The 22,859-nt window shown below is 40.9% G+C and overlaps 1 protein-coding gene across 4 annotated transcripts in view; it reads right to left on the bottom strand.

Annotated features, from left to right (window-relative positions):
- AKAIN1 (A-kinase anchor inhibitor 1) overlaps positions 1-22,859 on the bottom strand; it is a 95,211-nt gene that overhangs the window by 53,898 nt on the left and 18,454 nt on the right. Inside the window, exon 1 of one of the 4 annotated variants that reach the window (XM_015086533.3) lies at positions 274-5,807. The exons of the other annotated variants lie outside the window; for them this stretch is intronic. Coding sequence (XP_014942019.1) covers positions 274-289 — 16 coding nt within the window. The 5' untranslated portion in view covers positions 290-5,807. Of the gene's footprint in view, positions 1-273; positions 5,808-22,859 lie in introns of those variants that run through there. 4 annotated transcript variants of the gene reach the window in all.

Genomic DNA, 22,859 nt, shown 5'->3' with positions numbered 1-22,859 from the left:
TCAAGGTGCCTGAGCTCCGGTGGGATGTGGAGGAGCCTAGCGGGAAGAGCAGTGGCGGGACTAAGGTTGGGGATGGGTAGAGGACAGAAGGGACGGGACCTGGAAGAAAAGCAAAGACTCCGCACAGAGGCACTCTCCCGCCCCTAGCTTACAGAGGGTAACTTCAAAACGCGCAGACAACAGGCAAGGAAAAGGCCTTTTCTCCCTATCCTCTCCCTTCTCTTCCCCGCTCCCCGCCTGGACACCTGGTGAAAAAGCAAGGTGCAGGTATACCTGGAGCGAACACCATGATTTCCTCCAGCCGCTACGCCCCTAGGTGAGGAGGACACAAAGGCAGACGGAGGGGTGGGAGAAAAGCCAGGACTTGGAGTGGTCCAGGGCAGGTGGGCGCGCAGGGCGCGGGCCGGGCCGGTCAGCACCTCGGACAGCTCCTCGCCGCGCGATCCCGGGGCCGCAGCTCCAGCCACCGCGGCGCGCTCAGCCTCCACAATGCACTGCTCTGCCGGCGGCCACCGCGGCGGCGGGAGGAGGAGACCGAATCCTGCTCAGTTCATCCCTCATTCCCGTGCCAACTCAGCGTACACTGCTGTTTAGGGAGCAAAACACTTCTATCGCTTCCACGGGAGAAGGAAGGACGGAAGAGGAAGAGAGAAAAAGGTAATTGCCCGGCTTCCCGGCAGGGGGACAACTAATTGCTTCTGATTACCTGCTGTCTCTAGCCCCCGTGGATATTGGACTGACATTTAGGATGGGCTTGCCTTTTATATATATATAACTCAAAGAACTTTACTCCTGAGGATGACTCTAAGTTCTCCGGGTTGGATGGCTCTGAATAGAGGGGTGGGGCCTTAAAGTGAATAGGCCCTTGGGATTCCATGACTTCTCTCCGCCTCTCAATTTCAGTCTTCTAACGTCAGAAAGAGAGCTAGAGGGAAGGACAGGGTGACTGGAGCATGTGAGGAGTGCTGGAGGACTGCTCCCAGGCAGCCAGTCTGGCTCTGAAAGCTTCTAAACTTGGAGGCCCTCAAGGTCATCAGTTTAGAGAGAGCAGGACTGGCCAACGCAGAGGTAAGAGAACTCTGTGAAGCATGTTGTCACTGACAAATTCACACACTCTACAAAAGGTTGAGTCAACAGAGTTCCCTTCAAGTATGAGAACAGCTCCGAGACTGATCAAGCTTCCCCTCCCATTTATCCAACTGATAACTGTGTCCCCCATACACACCAAGTTCTAAGATACTGAGAGGCACCCCACACTCACTTCATGCTTCTAAGTCACTGCTCATTTTGAAATCATTATCTAGTCCCCCCAAGAAATGTTTGTGTAGTGTGGATAGCCCAGACTAGATGTTACCCAGCTTGAAACAAGTCCAGCTGGGTTACAACCCCAGAGCGAACGTGACACAGGATCCCCCAATCTCAAAGCAGATGTCAGTTGCTTTGGGTTTTATTCTCCCTGTTTGCAGCTGAATGGAGTTTTCCAAGAACAAACAGTGACCTGGGTCATCTCCAGTGTTTTATGGGGTTTCTTCACATGCATCTCTCCCTGGAAAATATAGCTATTCTGAAAATACAATATTCCTTAATAATTTGGTTGGTGGCCATAAGTTCTACACGCTTTTGCCAAATATAAAGCATTCAAATAGCCTTATTGGAACTGGTTTTGTTCAAAGCCATCTGATAGATTTCAAATGCAAACAGTTTTACAGCTCTTGAACTGCAGTTTGCATGGAGGCATATGGGCAGCCTCAACATAACACAATCAGTACTGCTCTGTGCACCTGGCTAACACAGGCTTAAACAGATGGAACCTGCCTCAGCAGCAGCAAGATGCAGGTCAGCTGATGGGCAGGACAAAGTATGAGCATGACGAGATGCAGTCCTCTCACTTCCCCAAATTACTCCAAAAACGAGGGACCAAGAGTACTTCACTTTGCCTTCTTTGCTTTATCACCAGAAGTGTGATACACTCTTCAAAATAATCTTTGAATGATTGGAAGGCCTCTTTCAAAGATCTCTTTCTAACCTTTATTTTTTCTGGGCCTTATTCTCTTAATGCATAAACAATTATTCATGATTAAATTCAAGGGAAAGCAATGTGGTGTTGGAAAAGAAAAAAGACTTGGAAATGAGTCAGACTCAAGTAGAACGTCTCCACCATATACTAGCTGCGTGACCTTGGATAAGTTAACTGTCTCATCTGCAATATAAGGATTAAGGTGTTGTGAAGGTTTGTTGCAGGGATTAAATGTGCTAATGAATTAGCTGATTAATTAAGAGAGAGCACAGCCCCAGTTAAACCCATTCTAGGAAATTGATGACACACTGGGAGTAGATGACACCCTACAGGAATGCGAACTAAGTATGTTAAATCGGTACATCTCAAATATTAATGTGCATATAAATCCCACGGAGATCTTAAAATGCAGGTCATAATTCAGTAGATCAGGGTGGGGGCTGAGATTCTGCATCTCTAGTAAGGTCCCAGATGATGTCCAGGCTGCAGGTCCTGGACTGCAGGTCCATAGGATACTGCTGGTCCATAGAACATATTTTGAGCAGGAAGGTGTTAGATATATCAGCATTTAAAAAGAAACCATTTATACCACCTGCAACCTCAGAGCGTATTTTTCTAAATGTTAAATAAGGAAGGAACTCACATGGATTCCCACAGGCTTCCAACCTAGACAGAAGCCAAGATGGTAGCAGAAATAACGAATGCCTGAAAATGGTCCCAGGAGGGTCTTTGATTAGTTTGTTATGGCAATAGCAGGTGATATGATCCAGTAAAATCCAAAGCAACAGGTCAAGGACAGAAGAAAAAACTCCTCAGTCCATCCTCAGCTCTTCTCCCTCTTCCTCCTGTGAACTCTTCATTTTCTCTACCCAACACATCATTGCTACCTAGCCAGAGGACAATATACTCCCAATTCAGTTTTTGCATCATAGCAGGAGCAATTAGCATTATTCCCAGTAAAATCCAAGCACTTTAATAATTTTTTTATTTATACTTATTTCATCAGTAAATTTTATATTCAACAATATTATCTCTAATTTTTACTACTACTGGAGGTATTATTTTGTTGGTTTAATTTACATACCCTAATAGTGCTACTAGATTTTTTATATCTTAGTATAAATGATCAATTTAATAAGACTGTCTCATAGGAAAATAAAAACTTCCTTTTATTCTACCATAAGAGCCAGATTCTGTGATATATCCAGTCTTACTCCACAACTGAGGCTTAAGTTCCCAATATAGTCTCACTGTGTCTCTGTTTAAACACTTCCACTCAAGGCAACTCATTCTCTAGTCAAACAATCCACTACATTTTGAAATAGCCATTTACCAGACAGGCAGCAGCCACTTCAACCACTACCATCTACCTCGTTCTAGCACCTTCATTTCTAGCCAAATGATGGGAATACTGAGAGGAAGCAAGACAGTGAACAAGTTGGACTAGATGCCACAACTTTCCTGCCCTTATGCTGAGCTTATCAAACTGGGCACCCCTACCTATGAATACTCGAACAAGGTGCTAGATGAACTGGAAGGCACAGAAGAAACAAAAAAGAAATAAAAGAAACACCTAATATAATCAACTATTATAATTAAAATTGGGGAGAATATTTTTTGTTATTTTTTTTTAAGTTTATTTATTTATTTTGAGAGAAGGGAGGGAGGGACAGAGAGAGGGAGGGAGAGAAAGAATCCCAGGCAGACTCCACGCTGTCAGCCTGGAGCCCAGTCCCCCAAACCATGAGATCATGACCCATGCCAAAATCAAGAGTCAGACACTTAACCGACTAAGTCACCCAGGCGCCCCAGAAACTTGGGAGAGTATTTCATGCAAAAATGAACATGGATGCACTGTGAGGTAGTGATTCATGTGACACATAAACATTAAATTAGAACCTCCAAAGAAACTAGGAGAGGCAGATTAGAGCTATAACTCTCAGACTTCCTGCAAGTTCCCATCTATTCCCTCAAACATTAATTTATTCTACTCTGTCTTTAGAGCTTGAAAAAATAGAAAACTTTGAAAACCCATCTTGAAATATCCCCCGTTTCCATTATTTGCAGCTCACCTTGGCTCGAGCCATACCCTGATTCTTCCCACTCCATACTTATTTTAATGCGTTATTCAACCAACTATAATTTCAAAGAATTCTTAGTATCTCTGAGGACAGCTGAAATAGATTGAAAAGAAGAATTTTCATTATGAAGCATATTGACATAAATTTTTTCCAAATGTCTTCCCCTATAAGTTGCAAATGATGACAGAAATGAAGTGCTGGAAAAGAACTCTTTTCATCTAAAAGCTGCCGGAAGTTGTTGAACTGTCTAAGAAAGGCCACAGAGGTGAATTCAGCAGGAATTTAAAAAGGAATGAGAGAATGTAGCAGAGACATGAAAAGAGAAAAATTGAATGAGGAAGAAGACATTGAAAAACTAATCTTTTGCTATCCAATCTGTAAAGATTTAAAGAAAGTGAAGTAAAAATACATCTAGAGAGGGAAATGGCATAAATTGAAAAAAAAAAATGATGATAGAAGATGGAATAAAAGGGAAGGGAAAATAAGGACTATACTGCTGTAAGGAAAGAAATAGGAAATACTAAAGAATTTTGCAGGCTTAAAGAATATAGGACAGGGTCTCTGTAGGTTTGCATTTTATGAAGCAGTTTATGAGTCCTGTGAGATGCTTTAAATGGTCTATGAAAGAGCCATATTTTCTAAAAGGAAACATCAGCAAAACTTCTCTATTGGAAAAAGTAAATTAGAACAGTTAAAATTTTATAGCGTGCTCATGCACAATGAATATTTTCCTGAAAGAAAAATTCTAACATTGTTTGAAGACCTTTTTCTCCTACCAAAGGGTTATGTAGCCATGTCCATTTCTGTACTAAAAGTTCCCCAAGTCTCTCTCTCTCTCTCTCTCTCTCTCTCTCTCTCTCTCAACACACACACACACACACACACACACACACACGTGTGTGCACTAATTTTACTAGATAACAGGAAAGGGAGAATCAACTGAGAACATTCAAATTAAAACCAATTTGGTTAGTTTTTAAAAAGAAGCATAAAGCATTTAATTCAATATTCCACTCAGCTTCAATATTGTTAATAGACAATAGATTCTAAATGCAAAAATCTCTCTGTTTATATATAGGTTCCAAACTAAGGCAATTTCAGAAGGAAAAAATCAATGAGAAAAAAAGACTGGAAAGACAAGAGGTGAAGAGAGAAGTAAAAGATAGGAAAGGAATATGAGGGGTGCCTGGGTGGCTCAGTTGGTTGAGCATGTGACTTCAGCTCAGGTCATGATCTCATCATGTTCATGAGTTTGAGCCCTGTGTCAGGCTCTGTGCTGACAGCTCACAGCCTGGCTCCTGCTTCAGATTCTGTGTCTCCCTCTCTCACTGCCCCTAACCCACTTGCATTCTGTCTCTGTCTCTCTCAAAAAATAAAATAAACATTAAAAAAAAATTTTTTTAAAAAGACCATGGATGCAATGCCATGCCTACTCATGCACATGACTCTGAGTTTCATTTAAAAAAAAAAAAAAGCAAAGGAATATGAGAAGGAGAAAGAAAAGAGGAGGCAAGTAGAAACAGAGCTTCCTGGGAAGAGCATCAATAAAGAAGAAAGAGGGGAGCTTGGACTTTAGCTCAGGTCATGATCTCACGGCTTGTGAGTTCCGAGCCCCATGTAGGGGGGCTCTGTGCTGATAGCTCAGAGCCTGGAGCTTGCTTAGGATTTAGGGTCTCCTGGCCCTCTCTGCCCCTCCCCTCCCCTGCTCTCTCCTCCCCTGCTTGTGCTCTCTCTCTCTCTCTCTGTGTGTCTCAAAAATAAATAAAGATTAAACAAAAGTAATAAAATAAAAAAAATAAAGGAATACATATACTAAAGACTGAAAAAAATGACATATTGAGAAATTCAAAAAAGCTTTAGAAAAAACAAGAAAAGAGTACCAAACTTCTTTTTAAGTATGATGACAAAGATTAGAGCCTCAATACAGTCCAAACTGAGAAACTGGGTGCTTTTCTTAGATCTGCTCACTTGGACTGTATGTTTGGGAATAACTTTAATCACTGCCTTCAGAAATACTTATTAATTTTTATTGCCCAGCCATAAAAAAAAGAATGAAGTTTTGCCCTTTGTCACAATATGGATAATCCTAAAGGATATTATGCTAAGTGAAAATAGAGACAAGTGATTTTGTGTATACGTAGAATCTAAAAACCAAAACAAATAAACAAACAAACTAACAAAAAACAGAAACAGACTCATAAATACAGAGAACAAACTGGTAGTTGCCGGAGGGGAGAGGGGTAGGGGGTGGGCAAAATAGGCGAAGTGATTAAGAGGTACAAACTTTTAGTTACAAAATAAGTCACAGAGATGAAAAGTATGGCACAAACAATATAGTCAATGAGGTATGGTGACAGAGAGCGACTATACATAGAGTGGTGAGTACTGAGTAAGTATAGAATTGTCAAATCACTACGTTGTACACCTAAAGTTAATTTAACATGGTGTGTCAACTATACTTCAGTAATAAATATTTTTAAAAGAAAGAAATACTGATGAGTTTTTTAAGCAATTGTTCAAAGCTCTTCATCTCTATTCGAAGGTTCAATTCAGAATTAGGAGTCATAGTGCACTACACAGAGATTTCAGTACCAGAAAATTATGTTAGGCCATGGGAGCTAAGAACTTAGCAATACTGACTCTTTGGCTGCTTTTTAACCGATTTTAAAAATCTGCTTGTAACATGAGAGGGATCCTTTGCAATCTTAGTGTAGGAAAAGATTTCCTAGATAAGACACAAGAAGCACGAATCATAAAAGAAAATAATTGATGAATGGGACTTTGTCATAATTAAATATTTCTTCTATCTGAAAAACACTGCTAAGAAAAATACAAGCTACAGACTAAGAGAAAATACTTACTATATGTATATCTGACATCTTTATTCATAACTCTTGCAATAAGTCAATAAGACAACAACCCAACTAAAAACTTGCCAAAATGTTTAAATAAACACTTCATAAGATGAATGTATTAGTAATGGCCTATAAGCATATGAAGATTTCTCAACACAATTAGTCATCCTAGAAATATAAATTTAAACCACAGTGAGGTATCATTACACACCCAGGAGTGGGGCGCCTGGGTGGCTCAGTCGGTTAAGCATCGGACTTCGGCTCAGGTCATGATCTCGCAGTCCGTGAGTTCGAGCCCCGCGTCGGGCTCTGTGCTGACCGCTCAGAGCCTGGAGCCTGTTTCAGATTCTGTGTCTCCCTCTCTCTCTGACCCTCCCCCGTTCATGCTCTGTCTCTCCCTGTCTCAAAAATAAATAAACGTTAAAAAACAAACAAACAAACAAACAAACCACACCCAGGAGAATGGGGAAAATTTAAAAGACTGGCAATGCCAAGTGTTGATGAGATATGGAGAAACTAGAACGCTCAAACATTGCTGTTGACAATGTGAAAGGTTACAACCACTTTGCAAAAACAGTCTCATAGTTCCTTAGGACATTAAAAATATACTTACCCTAGGACACATCTATCCATTCCACCCCTACTGGGTTACCCAAGAGAAATGAAAACTGTGACCATTCAAAGACCTATGCATGAACATTGACAATAGCTTTATTCATCACAGCCAGGAAGTGAAAACAACCTCATCCATCAACATTGCATGGCTACACAAACTGCGGCATAGAGACACAACAACATGATAAACCTCAAAAACATATTCAGTAAAAGAAACCAGACACAATAGACTACATACTATACGATTCCATTTATATGAAATTCTAGAAAAGGCTAAAGAGCTATAGTGACAGAAAGCAGTTCAGTGGTTATCTGAGGCTTGGGGACATGGAAAGGTAGATTGGAACTGGCTAAAAACACAAACTTTTGGGGATGATGGAAATGTGCAATATCTTCACTGTTAGTGGTGGTTCCATGGGTATATACATGTGTTAAAACCCATTGAACTGTACGATAATGAGTGCATTTTACTTTATGTAAAGTATATTGCCATATATTGCCATAACTGTTCTAAAAGAGTTTGTGACAATCTGATATTTCTAATAAATAGAAATATGGATAAGAATATCCTAAAATTGGAATATTTTGAGAACTAGAATCAACTATAAAATATGCTAACTCAATGTTACCTAATTTTTAAAAATACATTAAATCAAATTTCACATTTTCTGTTCAATGGTTTTGAATTATTGTATTTAGTCAATATGAGTGACTGGAGAATGAGTAAATAGTTATAAAATTTACAGCTTATTTTCAAAATAAGCATTCTTTTCTTTATTCATTTATTCAACATGCATTTACTGATCGGGGGATCAATACTAAGAACAGTATCGGATAGTAAAGATTCAGGGGAATAAGACACAGGTAAGCTCTCAAGTAGCTTAGAGTCTAGGAGGAAAAAAAAAAAAAGCAGGGGAAGGTAGGAGCAAAGGAGAGGCAAAGGGAGAGAAGAACACTGAGACACAGCTGAGGTCTGCAAATATTTATCTACAGAGGTTTCCAGTGGCATGGTTTCATGAAATCAGGGTACAGATGTGTTAAAATATCTACAGTAAGCTTAAAATGGAGTCGTGCATGCTAAGCCCCCATGCCCGCAGACCAAACCTGACCCAACTGTCTATGCTTGGCTCTCCCAGCAAAGGAAGGCCTCGGCCAACCAATCAGCGCTTGCCTGCTCAGCGCACGTTCCTTGGCCAGCCTCCAAGACTTCCCTTTGCTCCCTGCAAGAAAAGTGACCCTGCTTTAACCAATCAGCAAATGCCCGCTATGACTTCCTTGTTCCTGATCACGTTGGTCTATGAAAACCTCCTACCTCACGCAGCTCTTCAGAGCTTTCTATCTACTAGATTGGATAGTGCCCAGTTCAAGAATCACTGCATAAAGCCAGTATGATCTTTTCAAAATGTATGATTGTTGTATTTTTCCTTTAACACATGAGAATGCCACTATGTCCAATTTGGGGAGGTAAAGAAGTTAAGGCATGAGGAACTCTCTAAGGGAGACAGAAAACAAGAGGTCATTCTGGACTCTAAGCTATGAGGTTGAAAGGCTAGCACCAGGAGAGGGAGAGCAGAGTCTAAGATTGCAGGACTTTTTACCACAATACCTGGGATTCTTTGTTTCGCTGCTTTGAAGTGAAAGGAACAATCCAAAGGACAGCCCTGCCTTAGTTTAAAGCTAGGTTCTCTTTTCTGCTTATTATGGATCTTTGATAAGAAATACAATTGCTGAGAAGTCTGTTTTGCTTGCTGTTTGCTACGAGCATTGTGAGGCCTTTCCTGAATGTAACCCGCTACGAGCATTGTGAGGCCTTTCCTGAATGTAACCCGCTGTGTAGTAGAATGGGTTGTAAACCTTCCTAAATGTAGTCTGATATGTAATGGAATGAGTGATTGTACATAAACTAACCGGCATTTCTCGCTTCTGTAAACCTGCTTGCTTAGCACATGCCTCACCTACCCTACCCTCTTCCCCCTTCCCCCTTTTTCTTCTCGCCACAAGTAACGGACAAAGCCTTCCCGCCAAAGGACAGACAAAGGACGCCCAATCAGAGAACAACAAATGTCCTTACTTTAAAATCAACTAATCAGGCCCCTCATAATTTGAAACCTCCCCTGTGCTATTTGTCTCTGTCTATAAAAACGCTGTGCCAACCCTGATCGAGGCCTCTTGCGTCACCGGCGACGAGTGCGCAGAGGACCAGGTTCGAACCTGCAATAAACGACCCTTGCCGCTTGGCTTTGACTTACGACTCTGGTGGACTTTGGTGGGAGGTTTCGGAACTTCGGGCATTACAGAAGAAAGAAGAGGTGGACAGAAAATGAGCCGCAGGTAAAAGTTTATTAGAGTTATAAGATCAGAAGGGAAGAATAGTAGGAAAGCTCTCTATACAGAGAGGGGACATGCCCCAGGACAATAGTCAAGGGTCCTTGTTAAGGTGCTGATGGCCCTGCCCCTTCCCTCCCCCCTTGTTCCTTCCCAGGTTTTACCCTCACTGGCTGGATAACTCTAGGTGCTGGGTTGTCCATTCCTGATTGGCTCATTTCCACGATCTCTGGCCAGACCAGTTCCTTGGGGTCTACTTATTTTTAGTCAGGTCTTTTGTCAAATTCCTGAAGGAAACCTGAGGGGGAATTGCCTTGAGGGACTTTGCTCTGGCCAGACACTCCCTGCATTGTTCCCAAATATCTTTCCCCACCCAGGGACCTCAGGTCCTAATCCCTTTCCCTCTCTGCCTATTTTATCCTATTTTTTTTTTTTTTCCTATCAGACTAACAAAACTCAGGCAGGATTTGGGAGTTTAAGGTGAAGCTGTTCTGCATGACAAGGTCTTGAGAGCAGCTCTGTGAAGTGACTGCTTGAGGGCAGAGGAAATGAAAGAATCCCAAGAGAGAAGTGTCTGGGCTATTGAAGTCTTCCCGGATGGTAGGTGCACAGAGGGTGGAGAAGATAGTGAGCCTCACAGCTTGGCTTCTATCAGTGGGAAGTTAGAAACACAGATGCCCCTTGAACCACAGGTTTGAAGTGCACGGCCCCCCTTATCCATGAATTTTTTACAGGACAGTACTGTAAATGTATTTTCTTGTCCTTATGGTTTTCTAAACATCTTCTCTTACTTTATTGTAAGAAGACAGTATATAATGCATCTAACACACAAAATGTGGTGAGGCTTCCAGTCAACAGTAGGCTATTAGTAGTTAAGTTTTAAAGGAATCAAAAGTTACAAGCCTCTTTTCAGCTGTGGAGGAGGGGAGGTTGGTGCCCCTAAAGCCCTATGTTGTTCAAGAGTCAAATGTACTGAGATGTTACCAGATAAATCTAAGGAGAAAATAGTTAAAAGTTCTTTGAATAAGCTTCTAATGCTTTGGTAGCATGATTAACATTTGGAAATTGAAATAGCTGTTTTTCAAAGTTGGTAATTCCTTTTTATACCAATTTACGTAATAATGGTAGACATTAGGCTGATTCTTATTGCTTTAGAGACTGAAATGAGTTCAGAAAATAAACAAGCCAATTCTCATCATTTGCATTTTAAAATAAGCGCCTGAAATGCACAGTAGGGACGAAAGTCTGGAAAGCCAAGGCTTTCAATTCATTGCCAAAGTGGGGGGGAAAAAGTTTTTTTTGAGTCCTAGCCTCAAGGACTCAAATTGTAAAGTCTGTAAAATAAGCAGAATTGGGGTGAGAAAAGCAAAAAAAAAAAAAAAAAAAAAAAAAAAAAAGGAAGAAGAAGCACAGCCAGTTTGAAAATTCATTCTGGGCTTGGGGACAAGTTTTGTTTTTGTTTTGTTTTGTTTTGTTTTGTTTTGTTTACAAGAACAGATAAGAAACTACAGACTTAACAGGGTCTCCACAAAAGGAAACTGTTATCCTAAGTCTGCAATCCAACCCATGGATTGCATGGTCAGCCCACAAAGGGGTAATGCCTCAGAAGGGAAGTGACTAATAGCAATGATGACTTTGGAAAAGACCCAAGACCTTCGTTTGACTCCCAAGGATATATATAGCTCAGAAAGACCTCCAGCCTCTTGAAAATTTCCAGGCTGATGGCTGGAGGAATAAATACCAATAGCAGAGTGAGTTGTCCAGGTAGATAAAATTTAAGGCCCCCTCCTATGTCCTTCCTAACCCCAGCGAACTCTCATATGAATCTGTGAAAAACAAGACAACAGGCCCAAAATGGAACCACTTATGCCAAGCACCCAAGTGTTTGGCTTTCCCAGTGATGGAATCTTACACCAGTCAATCAGGAATTGCCTGATCAGCGGTACGTAGGTAATGTGCCTGACAGACCCCTGCTATCCCCTAAAGGAAAGTAACCTAGCAAAAACTGTGCGCTTTTTTGCCTCGTTGAACTTCCTTGTTCCTGCTCCCTTCTGCCTAAAAAAGTCTTTCATTTTGTACACCTCCTTTCTATCTGGTAGATACCTGCCTGATACCAGTCAGGTTTTGTTCAGATAAACTCTTAAAATGTTTAATATGTCTCGTTTCTCTTTTAACACATGGGAAGGATTGAACACATAGCCAGCTGGGCTCTTGAGGTCAGAATAAGAAAGGATCCCAAGCAAAGAGACCAAAGGCCTTGGTGAGACACAGCCATCTAAGATGATGGATCAGGGATCTAGTCCTACAAGCAAAGGACAAAGTCCCAACTAAGTAGCTGCCAGAGAACAGCTGGTGTCTGAAAACTGGATATTCTACCCCCCACCCCTCCACCCCCCCTCTTCCTCCACCCCCTTACCCCCTATTAGTTTGGACACAACCTCAAGAGAAAGTCTTTTATTGGCTATCTAAAATCCTGAGTTTTACTCAGGTTTCCGAAAAGACAATAATCAGTCATTTTGACTGACCTTGACCAGAAGTTACTGGATTAAGTGTTCTGCTATCAAACAACGTGATAAAAAATTAGCATTAGTTAGAGACAAATCTTTTTTTAGTGGCCCATGCATTTCTACCAAACTCTAACATTTTGGGGTGCCTGTTTAGTATGTTCACACAGCATTTCTGGCTACCTGAAATGTTATTACTTCCATTCCACACAGCTGCCTCTATCTCATCCAAGTTTAAATATTACTCCTCTGGGAGATTTTTCCTGATTTTTCAGAAGGTCCAACACCCATCCCCCACTACACACACCCCCACACACACACTGTTCATTCTCTGTCAGGGTCCTAGATTCATTTCCTTTGTATCACTTTTCTCAGTTTGCTATTTCATACCTATTCGTTTGATTACCTATTTAATGTCTGTTTAATTACCTGTCTAGTGCTACACTGTTATCTCCATACGGGCAAAACTGTTCCTGTTTTATTATCACAATACTCGCAGTGCACAGCATGGTCTTCACTGTATAACAGCCATTCAATAAACACACATTAATGCGCCAAGCTATATGCTGTTATTTGCCTAAATTTACTTAATCCTGAGATGCTGTTATTGTTCTCATTCTAAAGGCAAGGAAAATGAGCCACGGAGCAATTAAGTAGCTTTGGAAAGCCAGATAATGGTAGAGCCAGAATTTAAACCCAGGTAGAAAGGAGAAAAAAAACAAAGCATGTCTGACTCCAGAGCACGTAGCTCTCTTGTTCCTACAGGACATTTTCTCTTTTCACTAACACAAAAGGCAATGGCCTGGGCTTCACCATCACTGCGGTACTGGGAAGACAATGACCAGTGAACCACCCCAAAGCCAAGATACCGGGAGGTGGGCCAAACAATTTCTACTTCGTTTCTAGAAGAGTTAATGAATGGGGGAACTATTCAGTCCAAGGGTATACAGGAGTTCATTGACAGAGTAGAGGTTTCAGGTGTTACTGCAGGTCTATAGGGCAACAGGCTACACGGGATGAGGGTGAGGTGGGGCATTTTTTGACACAGGGATATTTTGGCACAGCTTAAAAAACTTTTTTTTTTGAATAATGTTTTTTTAACTTACCTTACTGCAGCAGCCACCCTGTCCCAATCCCAAACTTCAGAACTTCCTGACCCTGAGGTTCATGAATGAGATGACCAGTGGGCGGAGACAGGGGATTTTAGACTCATTTATTTAAAACTGAATTTATCAGCTTTCCTCCCATTTAACAGTCTCCTATGTTCTCTTTCTCCATTAGTGGTGGCATCTTAGTCTATGCTAGAAGTCTACAAGTGACCCTTCACTTGGTCGACTTTATCTTCTAAATATTTCTTAATTTGACAACTACTCTCCTTTCCTATCACCCCTCCCCTCATGAAATCCCCATTATCTCTTGCCTAGACTATTGCAATAGCATTGTAACTGCTCTCCTGCTCTCGTGTCTCCATATTCATCTGCTTATTTACATTCATCTGTTTCATCATCTTTTTCACAACCACTCAACTCTGCCTTCAGAGTGGGAAAGGAGTCGTAGTGAGTAAATGAATGCACGTGGCTGTGTTTCAATAAAGCTTTATTTATAAAAGCACATGGAGGGCCTGAGTAACCCCTAATTTACCACATAGTTATCAGAGTTATCTGTAGAGAACGCAGCACTAACCATGTAACTATATCATTCCTCTCCTAGAAAATCATCAAGTATTTGATAATGCCACATTGTTATAGAAGACCCAAAATTCTAAATATGGCCTATGAGCTTGATTTGGTCCCTGCCTACTGTCTTACATTATTCCCTTTCATTTCGTGTTCCTGTAACACTGAGCTATAGCTAGTTCCCTGCACACAGAGACTAGAAACTGATGTTTCTAGTCTGATATCCTTAGCCATACTCTTCTTTCTGCCTGGAATGACCTGCTCACGTTTCCTCTTCACTTGGCTAATTCCTGTTTATTCTTCTGACAAGACCTGGGCCACCTTCTGGAAGCTTTCCATAATCCACACAGGAGCAGTGACATCCCCTGTCTCCCAGGAATCTGTTTATCTCTGTCATTGTTAGTACTGCACCTGACCACAATTATTTGCCTGTCTCCCTCTTAACTATGAGTTCCTCAGTGAAGGGTTCCTGTATCTCATTTACCTTTCATTTCAATGCCCAGTATTTTCTTATCACATAGTAGAAACTATAAATATTTTTTTAAGTGTATTTATTTTGAGAGAGACAGAGACAGCAAGAGCAGGGGAGGGGCAGAAAGAGGGAGGGAGGGGGAGAGAGAGAGAGAGAGAGAGAGAGAGAGAGAGAGAATCCCAGCAGGATCCACACTGTCAGTGCAGAGCCTGACATGGGGCTCTAACTCATGAGCCGTGAGATCCCGATCTGAGCCAAAACCAAGAGTCAGACACTCAACTGACTGAGCCATCCAGGCTCCCCAGAAACTAAAAATATTTTTAAATGTTTATTGAATAAATTAATATTTTAATAAATGCACTGAACTGATTTTTTAAAAGAGTTTATATAAATGAAATAATAGGGCTTATTGAATACTAGCATCCTGTTTGCTGTATACATCTTTAGTTATATCAGTATGTGCATGCATGTGTGTATGTATCCCATTAGAAATTATATATATAATTTTGTTATATATATTCATCTATATCTTATATTTATTATATATATTTAACATATATATTATATATATATAATTTTGTTATGGAAAATTTCAAAGATTTCAAAGTCAAAAAGAACTATTTGTTCTTAATGAACTCCACCCCATCCACCACCATGCTTATCTGGTGCCAATATATAATACTTTATGGCAAATCTTGTTTTACTATACCTGCACCCACATCCCCAATCCTCCCACTTCCAGATATTTAAAAAAAAATTTTTTTTTAACGTTTATTTATTTTTGAGACAGAGAGAGACAGAGCATGAGCGGGGGAGGGGCAGAGAGAGAGGGAGACACAGAATCGGAAGCAGGCTCCAGGCTCTGAGCCATCAGCCCAGAGCCCGACGCGGGGCTCGAACTCACGAACCGCGAGATCGTGACCTGAGCTGAAGTCGGACACCCAACCGACTGAGCCACCCAGGCGCCCCCCACTTCCGGATATTTTAAAGCTCATTGCAAATATATCTTTCCACATAAAGCTATTTCATTAGGTATCTCTAAAAATTAAGAATTTAAACATTTTAACCTAATCACTGCATTATCATGCCTTTAAAAAATGATTCTTAGCCATAAAGCTCGTCCAAATCAGCATCTTCATTGTCTTACCAACAGTAATATGTCCTTAAATACTTTAACTCTGATCCCACTCCTTTGAATGTATACATTATGAGCAACTAATATTTAAATTCCAGCCATTCTCCCCTAAAATTAGATATTATTGTTTTATAGAATCTATATTTCTTTATCAACATATATACAAATGGCTAGCTCCCTTTTATTTATTTTTTTAAGTTTTTTTAAAATGTTTTTATTTATTTTTGAGACAGAGAGAGACAGAGCATGAGCAGGGGAGGGGCAGAGAGAGAGGGAGACACAGAATCTGAAAGCAGGCTCCAGGTTCTGAGCTGTCAGCACAGAGCCCGACGCGGGGCTCGAACTCACAGACTGAGATCATGACCTGAGCTGAAGTCGGATGCTAACCGACTGAGCCACCCAGGTGCCCCCTAGCTCGCTTTTAAAATCCATTTAGTGTGAGATCTTTTTAGAATGAACTTTTAGATTGTCTTTATCTAAAAATGTCTGTATTTCACCCTTGTTCTTGAAGAGTAGTTTTATTACATAGTTTTTGGATTGATTTGATATTTCTTCTTCTCAGTTCACCAACCCTTCCTCCATCTTAGTTTTGGACAGGGCTGGATTAGACTGGGACAAGAACTCCATTAATTATATCAACCCTGTGCTTCCCATCTGCACACCTGTAGCAGCAAATGTAGAAGAGGGCCTGTTCCCCACTCAGAATGGCCTCAGACTAAGCCTAAGGTTCAGGTAAAATCTTAACTCTGTCAAGTAACACCAGAATCTGGGGCACCTGGGTGGTTCTGTCAGTTAAGCGGCTGACTTCGGCTCAGGCCATGATCTCATGGTTCGTGAGTTCAAGCCCCGTGTCAGGGCTGTGCTGACAGCTCAGAGCCTGGAGCCTGCTTTGGATTCTGTGTCTCTCTCTCTGCCCCACCCCTGCTTGAGCTCCGTCTCTCAAAAATGAATAAACATTAAAAAAAAATTTTTTTTTTAAATTACCAGGATTTCAGTTCTTACCTAACTTAGATAAAACTGGTTAAATTAAGCGCTTTGAGCACGAGGGCCTTTAAAACAAAAGTCTATATCCAGGGACGCACTGGTAAAGACAGCAACTTGTGCACAGTCTTCCCCTTTCTCCCACAGCCCTGGGATAGAGTTTTCTCTCCAAAAGGGCTTTGAGGTCCGGCTAATGCAGGAAGCAGGTACACTGTAGAATGAGTTAGCAGATAGTCATGGGAGCCTTGCCTTTTGAAAAGCAAAGTCAGACCTCAGGAGCAGCCTCTGGGACTATTGGGAGCCAGCATTTGTTACAGTTCAATTTCTAATGCTTGCTTCTTTGTCTCAGAAATAGCTGATGGGAATGCAAGCTGGTGCAGCCACTCTGGAAAACAGTATGGAGGTTCCTCAAAAAACTAAAAATAGAACTACCCTATGACTTAGCAATTGCACTACTAGGCATTTATCCACGGGATACAGGTGTGCTGTTTCGAAGGGACACATGCATCCCAATGTTTATAGCTGCACTATCAACAACAGCCAAAGTATGGAAAGAGCCCAAATGTCCATCGATGGATGAATGGATAAAGAAGATGTGGTATGTGTATATATATATATATATATACACATATATATATATATATACATATATATATATATACATATATATATATATATATATATATATATATACATATATATATATACACACAATGGGGTATTACTCGGCAGTCAAAAAGAATGAAATCTTGCCATTTGCAACTACGTAGATGGAACTGGAGGGTATTATGCTAAGTGAAATTAGTCAGTCAGAGAAAGACAAATATCATATGATTTCACCCATATGAGGACTTTAAGCTACAAAACAGATGAACATAAGGGAAGAGAAACAAAAAGAATATAAAAATAGGGAGGGGGACAAAACAGAAGAGACTCATAAATATGGAGAACAAACAGGGTTACTGGAGGGGGTGTGGGAGGGAGGATGGGATAAATGGGTAAGTGGAACTAATCATTGTTGTACTATATTTTAACTAATTTGGATGTGAGGAAGGAAGGAAGGAAGGAAGGAAGGAAGGAAGGAAGGAAGGAAGGAAGGAAGGAAGGAAGGAAGAAAGAAAGAAAGAAAGAAAGAAAGAAAGAAAGAAAGAAAGAAAGGAGGGAGGGAGGGAGGAAGGAAAGAAAAAGGAAGGAAGGAAGGAAGGAAGGAAGGAAGGAAGGAAGGAAGGAAGGAAGGAAGGAAGGAAAGAAAGAAAGAAAGAAAGAAAGAAAGAAAGAAAGAAAGAAAGAAAAGAAAAAGAAAGAAAGAAAGAAAGAAAGAAAGAAAGAAAGAAAGAAAGAAAGAAAGAAAGAGCTAAAAGTCTCAGATTGTTCAGCTAAAATGTGCCAAGATAAAGGATGGCCCAAGACAAGGCATTTCCTAAACTTTCTGACACTTTTACCTCTGGGATGTCTTTGTTCTTCAGGTTTATGTGAGAAATCCTTACTATGCACATTTTCCTGACACAAGCCATCTGGAACTTTGTTATAACTGCTCAACATTTTTTGATGTTTACTGCACTGCTCTGATATAGGACAAATTGAGCCATAAGTACCTAAGTAGATTCAGGTCTGTGCTTAAAGTGGAGGTATTGTATGATTTCATCTTTAACTTGCATTTAGCTTCAGAAGTTGGGTTGGCATAACCCACTACCGAGGATGAAGCTTTTCTGTGAGCTGCTCTCTATCACACTAGTGGGATACAGAAGGATGTATAGAATAATCCTTTAGCAATTCAACATTGAACGGCGTGAGGGAAATAGCCTTCCCACCCACTGCTCCTGTTCCACCTAATTTTGAAAGCCTTTATCCTCAATTCTCAGCTTTTGTAATTACACCTCTCCTGATCTTGTTCTTTCCTTTTCTCTAGAACTCTTGAGAAAACGAGTTCCCATCATAAACACTGGCTTACTATAGCCACAAAATAACCTGGCTCCCAATCAAGGAGATTCTCTGTTTACCAAAACTACTACTGAGGTGAAAGAATAAAGAAAAATAGTAATAGTAATCATCCTTTTGAAAGAGAGATGAGATACTACCCTGGGAATGAGACTTTCCTTTTTATCTCTTCTCCAGGACTTTCTTCTACCTACACAGCTTCACACTTCCATTAACTAAATAGTAAAGTGGGCAGTTGTCACGGAAAGTGAAAGTTCACTGTGCTCTTGGGAATTTCCATATAGAAACCCAGAACCCAGAACCCAGAAATGAGCTACCCCTGGCCTCTAGCTTCATCTCCTCCCTCTTCCATACGACCCTCCAAAATTCATTCAATTTAATGGCATTTGCTGAGTATGTCTGTGCTAAGCCTTAGAAATAGAAATATGAATAAGGCTATCTTTGTACTCAAGAAATTTACCCTATGGTGGAGGAAATCAATTTTAAAGAAATAGTGATACAAGCATAAGAAGTACAATAAAGTGGTGACATAATCCACCATATCCAAAAACAGGGGCATCACTGTGGGAAGGAATGACTTATTGTAACTTTGTAAAGTTAGGTGAGGATCTGAACATGGGTAGCTCCAGTCGTCTCCTTTTGACTTCAAGTAGGAAAGGAGAAGAAAGGAAAACTCCCCAGAATGTCTTAACTGGTGCTCTTTGAACAGGATGACTAGACAGAATGCTAGGTACTTTGTTGCCTTGTACCTAGACTCAACCCTAGCGGCAGCCCCTTTGGATGACCTGATCTTCAAATTTGATCTCATCCCTGGACACTTGGCTCTTAGATGCATCCCCACCTAGGACTAGTGTCTCCCCACCCTAGTGCCCAGTTCAAAGTGGACCCCAGTCACAGGACTGCATGCCAGGACTTCCTACTGTGTTGGAAAAAGGAATGTTTCTTCCCCACTCTTGATGTTTCCTTCCCAGTAGAAGCACCATAACACTTACTCATTTATTCAACCAACAAATATTTATTGATAAGTATAAACCAGGCACATTCTAGACCCTGCTCTCATAAAACTTACACTGTACAGACACTGCCTGTGGAGAATAGGCAAACAAAATACTAAGCATATGTGATAGCTGGGGTGATAAGTACTGTGGAGAAAAATAAAGTAGCATAAAGGGATAGACAGTTCTAGGTAGAGAATCCTAGGTCTTTTACATAGGAGAGTCGGGAAAAGCTGCACGGAGAGAAGCACATTTGAGCAAAGACCTAAGGAGGATGAGGTTCTGGAGTTGAAAGTATTTCAGTCTGGAAATATGAATTTGGGAATCATCAGTATCTAGAGCGATGAGACTAGAGGAGACCAAATGGAAAGAGAATAGGATAGATAAGAATTCTCAAGACTGAACCTTGAAACATTCCAATATTCAGAATTCAGGAAGATGTGGATACATCAACAGAGGAGACTGCGAAGGAAGTAGTTTCATACTCTTGGCCTTTCTCTGTCTCTGTCTCTCTCTTCACCCCATCTGTATTTCTCCCTTAAGGAGGAGTAACTTACTTGATTGGTGAGTCCAGGAGAGAACCTGATACTTGATGGCACTACTCCTTCCTCTTTCTTTACCTTTAGGGAGGAGGCTGCCTACAGAAAGCCTGTTCTGCTCGGTTTCCCTATGTGAAAATAATCCTCAGGGACAATATGAAAAGGTCTGCGATTTTCTGTGCTGCCTATGACTCCGGTGGGCAAGTCTGTCTCATTCTGGAATTCAGTATTTAGAAGCTCATGTCTATGTAGCTCTAAGCCACATTTTCCAATATCAGATTTACCAGTAATAGAGACAGTGGTTTTTTTTTAGTTTTTGTTTTTGATGTTTATTTATTTTTGAGACAAAGAGAGACAGAGCATGAGTGGGGGAGGGGCGGAGAGAGAGAGGTAGACACAGAACCCAAAGCAGGTTCCAGGCTCTGAGCTGTCAACACAGACACCAACACGGGACTCGAACCCACAAACAGTGAGATCACGGCCTGAGCCGAAGTCGGACTGACTGAGCCACCCAGGTGCCCCAATAAAGACAATGTTTTAATCTATGTCTGCCCGATTCCTTTGCCTTATCTCCTAATGGATTCAAAACTCTGGCCATCAAAGAATTTCAAGTTCATCAGATCCCCTTGAATGCCAATGTCATGGAACACAAATTCAATTCAGACTCAGGTGATCTGTAAGTACACTCCCAACTCTGAAAGAAGTTTGTGGTTTACATCCTTGCCTGTCAGTTGGAAGCCAAATCTAGACTCAGAGATTTCTGAAGTGGAAAGAAAATAAGATCATCTGTTTGTAGCTTTTTGATGAGAAAACAGACCCCAGCGAGAGAGAAGCTAGCCAGCAGCAAAAGCCAAAACGGTGAGTCAGGTATCTTGATTCCCACCCAGTCCAGTAAGAACCACGGTCTACTCCATCTCATTCATTCCTGAAGGAGAAATACAATGAAACAGACTAAGTGTCTTCCAGAGAGTTTTTCTCCAAACGATCCCTACTTCCTCACATGTGTATGTTGACTCATTATATAGCAAAAAAAAAAAAAAAAAGTGGCCATTTGGTCACTTACAATAATGCCCTCTCTAAACTGCTTTTCTCTCAGTGGGCTTCGCTTAATCAAAGAAAAAGTCTATTATTTCCTGTCATCACCTAGGCGACTGAAGAACTGTTCACTGATGAGTCATGATCACCAACCTCAAAAGAACCCTTAACAGCGTTTCCTTGGTCTGAAACAGCCTTTCCTTTCTCTGTGAACCGCTTTAAGCACCAGACACCTCCCTCATTCCTTCTCAGAGCAACTGAAGCACTCCGAGAGCAAAGCTCTCTCCCTCCCTAGTGAAGTCTGCAAACACACCTATCTATGTGCTCAGCCTTTCCTTCCTCTTCATCTGTGCAGTTACAGTAGAGAGGTAAAGCCAATCCTTCATCTATCTGCAGATCCAATTCTCTCCCACCTCCACAGATGAAATGCCACCAACCGATGTTCTCTTCCCCCTCCAGCAGAGTATTCTGGAGTGGAGTGTACTCTCATCTGGATCATTTCTACCAACATTTCAACAAGTTCCAATCTCTTCCAAACAAAAATAGAAAACAATACTTCTTTATGTCTTGCCCACTGGCACCTATAACCGTATTCGGATTACGTTGTTCAGAGGACCTAAATACTGAAGTGCAAATGTAGTGCAAACTTTAAAATTACTCACAGAAAACCAATAAAATTATGAGTTTTTAAAATTGTAACTCCTTTAATTCCTTGTCTTCAAACTATCAAGTACTACATTCTTTCCAAGTCTGTCTTGTATTGGTGTTCCTACTTTGCTAGGAGCTGTAGGCACGAAACTCAGTATGCTAAATGGGTAATCCAGAATTCGCTCATTCTTCCTGATATTCACAACCAAAATCTTCGAGCTTCGTTTCCTCGTTTCTCCTCCTACCATCCCATCAGTCTGGCTTCTGCCCTAATCACTCCACTGAAAGATCTATTACTGAGATTTTTACTGACTCCCGAGATGTAACAGGTATTTTTTCAGTCCTTATATTATTTGATTTCTCAGTAGATTTTGACTCTACTGACCACCCTCTTCCCTTTTGAACTGCTCTTTTCTCTTTTCTCTTTTGTGCATTCTTCGGGTTTTTCTCCTTCTTCTCTGATTGCTCCTTCCCAATCTTATTTTCAGACTCTTCCTCCTCTACGAGTCTTTCAAAGTTAGGGGATCTAAGGGCTCTTCCTAGTTCCTCTTCTGTTTTCACTTTATAGGCTTTCTGCAGTCAATCCCCTCCAGTCCTCTGATGTCAATTATCATGCATTTTTGGGAGAATTATATAATTTATCATTTGAATCAGACCATTTTTAAAAGTAAAGATGAGATACTATTAGGAACGTTGCCTAAATTGGTCAGAGCCAATTTGGATATGTGCCAATGAGTCCTAAATTTATTCCCCAGTGAAGACCTCTTCTCTGAGCTCCAGACTCACAAACTGAATTGCCTACTCACTACGTGCACTTGAATTTATCAATTCATTTATTTAATAAATACTGAGTATCTATTGTAGGTCAAGCACTGTTCTAGGAACTGATGATGTATTAATGAACGAGACAGACAAAGCTCCTGTCCTCAGAGTTTACATTCCATTTGAGGGGAGATCAATGAAAGCAAAACTATATGAAAATACATTGTTTTCACCAGGATGAATGCTATGGAGAAAAATTAAGTTGGAGAAGGGAATAGGGA

The sequence above is a fragment of the Acinonyx jubatus genome, chromosome D3 (genome assembly GCF_027475565.1).
Source record: "Acinonyx jubatus isolate Ajub_Pintada_27869175 chromosome D3, VMU_Ajub_asm_v1.0, whole genome shotgun sequence".
NCBI classification, from domain to species: domain Eukaryota; kingdom Metazoa; phylum Chordata; class Mammalia; order Carnivora; family Felidae; genus Acinonyx; species Acinonyx jubatus.
The sequence above is the reverse complement of the archived record's forward strand: the minus strand, read 5'-3'. Positions and strand labels throughout refer to the sequence as shown.